Here is an 11,359-nt window from a genome sequence, read left to right as displayed (position 1 = left end):
ACACGCTGACCAGACCGCACGCCAACACGCTGACCAGACCGCACGCCAACACGCTGACCAGACCTCACGATAACATGCTGACCAGACCGCACGCCAACACGCTGACCAGAACGCACGCCAACACGCTGACCAGAACGCACGCCAACACGCTGACCAGAATGCACGCCAACACGCTGACCAGACCGCACGCCAACACGCTGACCAGACCGCACGATAACACGCTGAACAGACCACACGCCAACACGCTGACCAGACCGCACGCTAACAGAATTAGAATTAGTATACCACTTAAGGACCAGGCCTCCTCTGCATCCCTCATCGCCTGTTATCATTAGCACCTCTATCTGACCCCCACACACTAATGAGACATGACAGGACCACTTACCACCATGTTGTAGGCTTCAGGGACGTCTATTTCAAAATGGAAAGTTCCACTCTGGTAGTAGCCTTCATCTGCAGATGAAGAGAGAGAAAGATACAGTGAGCAACAGTTGAGGTTTGGCTGGTGGAATTGTCAGCGGTTTCCCGGGGGGGCTGTGTTGTTAGTCTGCAGAAGGATTGATGGCGGGGTCAGGCTCCCAGCGACAGGGACAGGGTTTCAATGAGAAAGTGGTGGAAACATTAAATATGACACTTTGGATCCCCTTGGCTCTCTATGGCCTCTTCCCACCTCTCCATACTGCTGAGGATTGAAAGCAAAAAGCTCAGGCTACAGCCAACTAGCAGGGGATACAACAACCTCTCCCCCTAGCGGTTTCCCAAATGGCACCCTATAGGGCCCTGGTCAAACATACTGCACTATTAAGGGAATAGAGTCCCATTTGGCATGCAACCGCTCTCTCCCTGTAGCCTGTAGGGGGAGAGGCTCACACCGGGTCACCTGCATGCTCTCTCTGTCAGTCAATGAAGGTGACCTTTCTGATACTTGTGAAAAATCTTCTCGTCTAATGCACTGGTTGAGCAACCATGGCCCAGTAATGAGCTGCTCTCTAGGAACTGTCTACAGCAGATATGGCTGTCTTAATTGGGATGACGGCCAATAAAATCCTGTGTGATTCCAAGCCTTTATGGGTCTGTTATTGAGAGACGTCTATAAAACCAGAGCTGTTCCCTCCCTCTGGGGAAGGATGTCTCTTAACCCTGAACAGACCTGAGCAGAGGGAAACAGACTGGTCTAATTAGCAGCAGCTTGACACCAGACACACACATTATGAATCAGCCCTTGGAACCCCTCTGAGAAAACACTGGTTCTGCTCTGATTAGCGCGGAGCAATCAACCAACGTTTTAGGATTTTTAAAAATGTGTTATTAAACCAACAAATTGACTAAGGTCAGTTCAATTACCTGAATTCCATTTAGTTTCTTCTTTTTTTTTGGTAAGCCCAAATGACTTCAGTGAAATCAGCTGATCTGATCCCTTTACTCTCTGCACCAAAGCATGGACACATGCTGAGGAGTCAGAGCAAGCAGGGGTGGAAAGCAGAGGCACCATGTCCTGATTCCAAGGTGGCTAAGTAGCATGCTATTTGCTTGATGTCTACAGAGTGATCGCTGCAGTCAGAAAGAGCTGCGCTAGCCTGGCACATGTTTGCTGGGTACAGGGGGCGGTACAGTTCACAGATGGCACGGCAGAGATCACAACAGTGAATGTGGTCTAGGCAAAATGAGTATTTAGTATTTATTAGGATCCCCATCAGCTGCTGACAAGGCAGCAGCTCCTCTTCCTGGGGTCCAAACAGGAAGAAAATGAACAATACATTGTGCATTATACATATGTACTTCACTCCAAAACTACAAATGTACAATAATAAAAGATTACAATGTGTGGGTGTTTGCACATATGCGTGTGTGTCTCTTCAGTTCGCATTGCGCTGTGAGGTGTTGTTTTATCTGCATTTAAAATCTGACTTATTGCACGCTTGAGTAACTTGATATGGAATAGAGTTTCATGTGGTCATGGCTCTATGTAGTACTGTGCCTTTCCCAGAGTCTGTTCTGGACTTGGGGACTGTGAAGAGACCCCTGGTGGCATATGTATGTGTAACAGTATAGCTTCCATCCCTCTCCTCGCCCCAACCTGGGCTCGAACCAGGGACCCTCTGGACACATCAACAACTGACACCCACGAAGCATCGTTACCCATCGCGCCACAAAATCTGCGTATCAGAGCAAGTGACGTCACCAATTGAAACGCTATTAGCGCACACCACCACTAACTAGCTAGCCATTTCACATCGGTTACACTCACCCCCCTTTTTTAACCTCCTCCTTTTCCGCAGCAACCAGTGATCCGGGTCAACAGCATCAGTGTAACAGTATAGCTTCCGTCCCTCTCCTCGCCCCTACCTGGGCTCGAACCAGGGACCCTCTGCACACCATCGACAACAGCCACCCTCAAAGCATCGTTACCGATCGCTCAACAAAAGCCGCGGCCTTTGCAGTGCAAGGGGAACCACTACTTCAAGGTCGCAAAGCGAAGTGACGTCACCGATTGAAACGCTAGCTGTGCTGCTCTGTTCTGGGCTAACTGTAATTCGCTGTAAATTTAAGGGCTAGCTGTGCTGCTCTGTTCTGGGCTAACTGTAATTTCCTGTAAATTTAAGGGCTAGCTGTGCTGCTCTGTTCTGGGCTAACTAATTTCCTGTAAATTTAAGGGCTAGCTGTGCTGCTCTGTTCTGGGCTAACTGCAATTTCCTGTAAATTTAAGGGCTGGCTGTGCTGCTCTGTTCTGGGCTAACTGTAATTCGCTGTACATTTAAGGGCTAGCTGTGCTGCTCTGTTCTGGGCTAACTGTAATTTCCTGTAAATTTAAGGGCTAGCTGTGCTGCTCTGTTCTGGGCTAACTGAAATTCGCTGTAAATTTAAGGGCTAGCTGTGCTGCTCTATTCTGGGCTAACTGTAATTCGCTGTAAATTTAAGGGCTAGTTGTGCTGCTCTGTTCTGGGCTAACTAATTTCCTGTAAATTTAAGGGCTAGCTGTGCTGCTCTGTTCTGGGCTAACTGTAATTCGCTGTAAATTGAAGGGCCAGCTGTGCTGCTCTGTTCTGGGCTAACTAATTTCCTGTAAATAAAAGGGCTAGCTGTGCTGCTCTGTTCTGGGCTAACTGGCACTTGACACATAACAGCAGAAGCCTACCAGATGCCTCCGTTTAATACGCCATACAGTCAAAGATTAGAAATGTCCTGAGATTTTTTAATGACACTAAGCATGTTGTGAGAATGAGATGCTCTAAAAACGTTTCACCAACAATGCAGTGGTCTGATTCCTTGCAGTATATTAACATCTCCAGAGAGAGACCGGCTTGCTTGATCTAACATAAAACCAACCAACGCTGTTAACCAGCTGAATCATCTTTGTGAACATTGACTGTTGTAACTTTTCCATGTCCAGGTATTCCATAGACCTGATACTGTTGCCCGTGCTCATTCAAACCTATTTCACTGAGATACAGGGTGGAATGCAGCAGAACCAGAGGGCTCTGATGCTCTCAGTGAGCAATCAGCCCCCTAATCCTCCCTGGCCCACTATCAGGACAATAGCCTGTGTAGGCTGTCTACTGAGCCTGTGGAGGTTGAAGGAACTTGCTCTAGTCTCAAGCCTTGCTGAAAGCTGATCTAGTGTAGCACACACACACACACACACACACACACACACCCTAATACCTCTATCTGGCGTAATACCACTTTCTCTCCCCATTCTCCACACAGATCAAGTTTCCTCACACAACTCAGGATTCTTGGAGAGACTGAATTCCACACACCCATTTCACACCACAACAACAACTGCTAGATGTGTACAGATATGACTGGGTACAGCACCACTCTTTAGGTCTACACTAAGCTACACACTCCACTCCAGCATACTGGGCTTCCAGGTGGCGCTGCGGTCTAAGGCACTGCATCTCAGTGGAGGTGTCACTACAGTCCCTGGTTCGAATCCGGCAATGATTGGGATTCGTGGCCCTATGGCCAATTGTGCACACACAATTGGCCCAGCGTCGTCAGAGTTTGGCCGGGGTAGGCCATCATTGTAAATAAGAATTTGTTCCTAACTGATTTGCCTGATTTGGAACAAGCCCATCCAATTCCTGGCTTTTGTGCGGGATTCCTGCCTTTCCCTTGCAGATTTAGGCCAATACCCTCATCGCCAGCAGTCGATTTGACACAGCGGGTAAATATTGAATGACAGGCTAAATGTTGTGAGAATGAGGATGGCAAAGCCGCAGGTCAGGCTGGGGGATAACAACACTATGGTGCTTCCTGTACTCTGTCAGTGACTACTGTGTACTAATCACGATGTTCCCACCAAAGGACCATTTAGGGCCGGTCTGAGAGACACCGACATGTTCCTCAGAGTACTAGTCAATGAGGACACACCCATGTTCCTCAGAGTACTAGTCAACCAGGACACACCACCATGTTCCTCAGAGTACTAGTCAACCAGGACACACCACCATGTTCCTCAGAGTACTAGTCAACCAGGACACACCACCATGTTCCTCAGAGTACTAGTCAACCAGGACACACCACCATGTTCCTCAGAGTACTAGTCAATGAGGACACACCACCATGTTCCTCAGAGTACTAGTCAACCAGGATACACCACCATGTTCCTCAGAGTACTAGTCAATGAGGACACACCACCATGTTCCTCAGAGTACTAGTCAACCAGGACACACCACCATGTTCCTCAGAGTACTAGTCAACCAGGACACACCACCATGTTCCTCAGAGTACTAGTCAACCAGGACACACCACCATGTTCCTCAGAGTACTAGTCAATGAGGACACACCACCATGTTCCTCAGAGTACTAGTCAACCAGGATACACCACCATGTTCCTCAGAGTACTAGTCAACCAGGACACACCACCATGTTCCTCAGAGTACTAGTCAACCAGGACACACCACAGCTGCTAGATGGGTCTCTCTCTGTTAAGTGGAACAACTTCAGAATGTTCTCTGCTCTGAAAAGTGTCAATATTCCAGCTGTCATGACTGGCCTGTGAGGATCAGGTTACAGTGGATCACGGTCCTACAGAGATCTCTCTCACCCCACAGAGGGGGAGGTATAGAGGGATTGATGGGGGGGGGGGGGGGGGTTTATGACACCTCCATTGTAAATCTTAAGGCAGCAGATTAATCCTTTTTCCTTAGTGATTGGGCCTTATGGAAAATCTAGCTCAGAACTGTAACATGCAATAAATGGACTCTGGGACATTATATTTCATCAACCAAAATGGTGGTAACAATCATAGATGGAATATGAAAATGAAGGTTGAAGTTATGTTATTAAATATTATGAAGACGTTAAAAACGAAACATTAACTTGAAGAGTTTTCATAATGTGTATGTGATGTTTACATACTTTATGTTGTGTAGAAAATATCCAGATGAAAGAGAATGTTTTGGTGACGATAAGACTGATTTTAGTTATCTAAACGAGATCATATCAATTTATAATACCTTGCCTCGTAACTAGCTACGCCCCAGGGAACCCAGAGAGCGTGTCTCATAGACGGGAACGCCCTTTCTACCCCGGGTATAAAACATGTGAGTTAAGAATTGACACACCAGACTAAGTTGACCGCGCGCTGTAGCTGAGGTCTACCACTAGTCGTGACCCCGGAACGCAACACGAGGAAGAGGACAAAGGAACCTCTTAACAATCAATGCTATGACTGAGTACTGCATCTAAGAAGGTGAATTCAAGAAGGACCAAGCGGTTATTCTCTTCAAGTCATCGGTTGTCTACACGGCCCTCCTACCCAAGCTGGGAGCGTCAACATGGCTGATTAGCCTCCTAAAAAGACCACTCTCACAGAACGAGTGCAAGGAAACAGACAACTAAGAGAAAGGCCATCGCGTGGACAATCAGAGACTTATACCCGATAACGAAGGAGACGCGGCCATCGAAAGAACAGGGCGTCGGCCAAACGTATCCCACTAAGCGGAACTCGGCCTACGATGAGATACCCAACGGAGACCTTCAACACGTAAATACATGCATTATAATTCTGACCCATAAGAGTGGCAGTTCGGGGCGTTAGTTAGGGCTAAACTAAGCATAGTTTACAAATGTATCCAAGTGTTGCTTTTCTCGCACTTTCTCTTTAAATCTCCATCTTGTGTAACACGTGTCATATTTTGTTGGTCTGCTAGGGACCGTTTGCCATTGTATTAAGTTCTAACCAATAACCTGGAATGCTGCGTCTCTCAGACAAAAAAAATGTATCAAATATAAATCATGTAGAAGATGTAGCAATGGTAGAAAGAGTATGTGGCCCTTCTCTGTAGCCTACAGGCTGGAGATACAATGTAATGAGATGGACACTTTTTCCCATCAAATAGCCTAACCCAAATGGCACTCAATCAAAAAATATATAAAAATATTTAAAAAAATAACATATCCTAAAACAGGACAGGTCAAAGTAAAATTGACAATATGGACAAATATGGAATGGACAATATGGAATGGACAATATGGAATGGACAATATGGAATGGACAATATGGAATGGACAATAACAACTGTTGTCTAGGAGTTTCATATGGAAAGGACAATAACAACTGTTGTCTCATGTGAGTTTCAGGATGGAATAGACAATACAGCTGTTGGTCTAGGAGTTTCATATGGAAAGGACAATACAACTGTTGTTTCAGGAGTTGTCTATTTGGATAGACAATAACAGCTGTTGTCTAGGAGTTTCATATGGAAAGACAATAACACTGTTGTCTAGGAGTTTCATATGGGATGGACCAATAACAACTGTTGTCTAGGAGTTTCATATGGATGGACAATCACAACTGTTGTCTAGGAGTTTCATATGGGATGGACAATCACAACTGTTGTCTAGGAGTTTCATATGGGATGGACAATCACACTGTGTTGTCTAGGAGTTTCAATATCGGATGGACAATCACAACTGTTGTCTAGGAGTTTCATATGGTCAAAAGTAGTGCACTATCTAGGAATAGGATGCCATTCTGGTCAAAAGTAGTGCACTATCTAGGGAACTAGGATGCCATTCTGGTCAAAAGTAGTGCACTATCTAGGGAATAGGATGCCATTCTGGTCAAAAGTAGTGCACTATCTAGGATAGGATGCCATTCTGGTCAAAAGTAGTGCACTATCTAGGGAATAGGATGCCATTCTGGTCAAAAGTAGTGCACTATCTTAGGGAATAGGATGCACGTATCTAGGAATAGGATGCCCATCGGTCAAAAGTAGTGCACTATCTAGGGAATAGGATGCCATTCTGGTCAAGTAGTGCACTATCTAGGGAATAGGATGCCATCTGGTCAAAAGTAGTGCACTATCTAGGGAATAGGATGCCATTCTGGTCAAAAGTAGTGCACTATCTAGGAATAGATGCCATTCTGGTCAAAAGTAGTGCACTATCTAGGGAATAGGATGCCATTCTGGTCAAAAGTAGTGCACTATCTAGGGAATAGGATGCCATTCTGGTCAAAAGTAGTGCACTATCTAGGAATAGGATGCCATTCTGGTCAAAAGTAGTGCACTATCTAGGAATAGGATGCCATTCTGGTCAAAAGTAGTGCACTATTAGGGAAATAGGATGCCATTCTGTCAAAAGTAGTGCACTATCTAGGGAATAGGATGCCATTCTGGTCAAAAAGTAGTGCACTATCTAGGGAATCGGATGCCATTCTGGTCAAAGTAGTGCACTATCTAGGGAATAGGATGCCCATTCTGGTCAAGTAGTGCACTATCTAGGGAATAGGGTGCCATTCTAGTCAAAAGTAGTGCACTATCTAGGGAATAGGGTGCCATTTGGGGAATAGGGTGCCAGTTGGGACCGTAACCACAGTCTCTGACCTGCATCAGCATGTCTCTGATCTGGTGCTCGATGTCGACTGGCTGGTCTCCCACCGCTACCTTAGTCATCCCTGGTAGATCTATAAGAGTCAGGTTTAACACTGAGGAGGGAGGGATAGAGGGAGTAGGGAGAGAGGGATGGGAGTAGGGAGAGAGGGATGGGAGTAGGGAGAGGGAGAGAGGAAGGGAGGGTGTGTGGGAAAGGGGGGATGATAGAGGGAGGGAGAGAGAGAAGGGGGAGGGACAGAGGGAGAGAGAGAGAGAAACAGACAGAGAGACAAACAGAGAGAGAGAGAGGGAGAGAGAGATTAAATTATTCAATTCAAATGGAAAATGTATTTGCTTATTGTACATCAATCTACAGAGAGGGAGGTTTACACTGTAACAGGGGTGTTCACAAAGAGCTGTAGATGGGCCTTGGGATGAGAGATGTGTACCTAACCTGACCTGAGAGAGGGAGTATAGGGAGGGAGTATCTGATAGACTCAGTCCTAGATATATCAGTGAACCATGGGAGACTGGTAGGGTGTATCTGATCGACTCAGTCCTAGATATATCAGTGAACCATGGGAGACTGGTAGAGTGTATCTGATAGACTCAGTCCTAGATATATCAGTGAACCTTGGGAGACTGGTAGGGTGTATCTGATAGACTCAGTCCTAGATATATCAGTGAACCTTGGGGGACTGGTAGGGTGTATCTGATAGACTCAGTCCTAGATATATCAGTGAACCATGGGAGACTGGTAGGGTGTATCTGATAGACTCAGTCCTAGATATATCAGTGAACCATGGGAGACTGGTAGGGTGTATCTGATAGACTCAGTCCTAGATATATCAGTGAACCTTGGGAGACTGGAAGGGTGTATCTGATAGTCCTAGATATATCAGTGAACCATGGAACCACCAAGCTCCAGTGAACCATGGAGGCAATAGGAGATCAGGAACAGGAGACAGAGTCAATGAAACAGCTGTTCTGACGCCATTCGCTACAGTAACAGCATGGTACTAGACTATAGTAACATGGAACTAGACTATAGTAACAGTATGGAACTAGACTATAGTAACATGGAACTAGACTATAGTAACAACATGGAACTAGACTATAGTAACAGCATGGAACTAGACTATAGTAACAGCATGGAACTAGACTATAGTAACATGGAACTAGACTATAGTAACAGCATGGAACTAGACTATAGTAACAGCATGGAACTAGACTATAGTAACAGCATGGAACTAGACTATAGTAACATGGAACTAGACTATAGTAACATGGAACTAGACTATAGTAACAGCATGGAACTAGACTATAGTAACAGCATGGAACTAGACTATAGTAACAGCATGGAACTAGACTATAGTAACATGGAACTAGACTATAGTAACATGGAACTAGACTATAGTAACATGGAACTAGACTATAGTAACATGGAACTAGACTATAGTAACAGTATGGAACTAGACTATAGTAACAGCATGGAACTAGACTATAGTAACAGTATGGAACTAGACTATAGTAACAGCATGGAACTAGACTATAGTAACATGGAACTAGACTATAGTAACAGCATGGAACTAGACTATAGTAACATGGAACTAGACTATAGTAACAGCATGGAACTAGACTATAGTAACAGCATGGAACTAGACTATAGTAACAGCATGGAACTAGACTATAGTAACAGCATGGAACTAGACTATAGTAACATGGAACTAGACTATAGTAACATGGAACTAGACTATAGTAACAGCATGGAACTAGACTATAGTAACAGCATGGAACTAGACTATAGTAACATGGAACTAGACTATAGTAACAGCATGGAACTAGACTATAGTAACAGCATGGAACTAGACTATAGTAACAGCATGGAACTAGACTATAGTAACATGGAACTAGACTATAGTAACATGGAACTAGACTATAGTAACAGCATGGAACTAGACTATAGTAACAGCATGAACTAGACTATAGTAACATGGAACTAGATATAGTACAGTATGGTACTAGACTATAGTAACAGCATGGAACTAGACTATAGTAACATGGAACTAGACTATAGTAACAGCATGGAACTAGACTATAGTAACATGGAACTAGACTATAGTAACATGGAACTAGACTATAGTAACATGGAACTAGACTATAGTAACAGTATGGAACTAGACTATAGTAACATGGAACTAGACTATAGTAACAGCATGGAACTAGACTATAGTAACATGGAACTAGACTATAGTAACATGGAACTAGACTATAGTAACAGCATGGAACTAGACTATAGTAACATGGAACTAGACTATAGTAACAGTATGGAACTAGACTATAGTAACAGTATGGTACTAGACTATAGTAACAGCATGGAACTAGACTATAGTAACATGGAACTAGACTATAGTAACAGTATGGAACTAGACTATAGTAACATGGAACTAGACTATAGTAACAGTATGGAACTAGACTATAGTAACAGCATGGAACTAGACTATAGTAACATGGAACTAGACTATAGTAACAGCATGGAACTAGACTATAGTAACATGGAACTAGACTATAGTAACAGTATGGAACTAGACTATAGTAACATGGAACTAGACTATAGTAACATGGAACTAGACTATAGTAACAGCATGGAACTAGACTATAGTAACAGCATGGAACTAGACTATAGTAACAGCATGGAACTAGACTATAGTAACATGGAACTAGACTATAGTAACAGTATGGAACTAGACTATAGTAACAGCATGGAACTAGACTATAGTAACAGTATGGAACTAGACTATAGTAACAGCATGGAACTAGACTATAGTAACATGGAACTAGACTATAGTAACAGTATGGAACTAGACTATAGTAACATGGAACTAGACTATAGTAACATGGAAATAGACTATAGTAACAGCATGGAACTAGACTATAGTAACAGCATGGAACTAGACTATAGTAACATGGAACTAGACTATAGTAACATGGAACTAGACTATAGTAACAGTATGGAACTAGACTATAGTAACATGGAACTAGACTATAGTAACAGTATGGAACTAGACTATAGTAACAGCATGGTACTAGACTATAGTAACAGCATGGAACTAGACTATAGTAACAGTATGGTACTAGACTATAGTAACAGCATGGAACTAGACTATAGTAACATGGAACTAGACTATAGTAACAGTATGGAACTAGACTATAGTAACAGCATGGTACTAGACTATAGTAACAGCATGGAACTAGACTATAGTAACAGTATGGTACTAGACTATAGTAACAGCATGGAACTAGACTATAGTAACATGGAACTAGACTATAGTAACAGTATGGAACTAGACTATAGTAACATGGAACTAGACTATAGTAACAGTATGGAACTAGACTATAGTAACAGTATGGTACTAGACTATAGTAACAGCATGGAACTAGACTATAGTAACATGGAACTAGACTATAGTAACATGGAACTAGACTATAGTAACATGGAACTAGACTATAGTAACATGGAACTAGACTATAGT

At 43.6% G+C, this 11,359-nt stretch overlaps 1 protein-coding gene across 1 annotated transcript in view; it reads right to left on the bottom strand.

Annotated features, from left to right (window-relative positions):
• Positions 1 to 11,359, bottom strand: part of LOC116372035 (dynamin-2) — a 79,129-nt gene that overhangs the window by 33,597 nt on the left and 34,173 nt on the right. Inside the window, exon 4 of the mRNA XM_031821109.1 lies at positions 7,743 to 7,939. Within this exon, the coding sequence (XP_031676969.1) occupies positions 7,743 to 7,939 (197 nt within the window). The remainder of the gene's footprint in view (positions 1 to 7,742; positions 7,940 to 11,359) is intronic.

The sequence above is a fragment of the Oncorhynchus kisutch genome, unplaced genomic scaffold (genome assembly GCF_002021735.2).
Source record: "Oncorhynchus kisutch isolate 150728-3 unplaced genomic scaffold, Okis_V2 scaffold3858, whole genome shotgun sequence".
NCBI classification, from domain to species: domain Eukaryota; kingdom Metazoa; phylum Chordata; class Actinopteri; order Salmoniformes; family Salmonidae; genus Oncorhynchus; species Oncorhynchus kisutch.
Note: the sequence above shows the minus strand (reverse complement) of the source record. Positions and strands in the feature narration are given on the sequence as shown.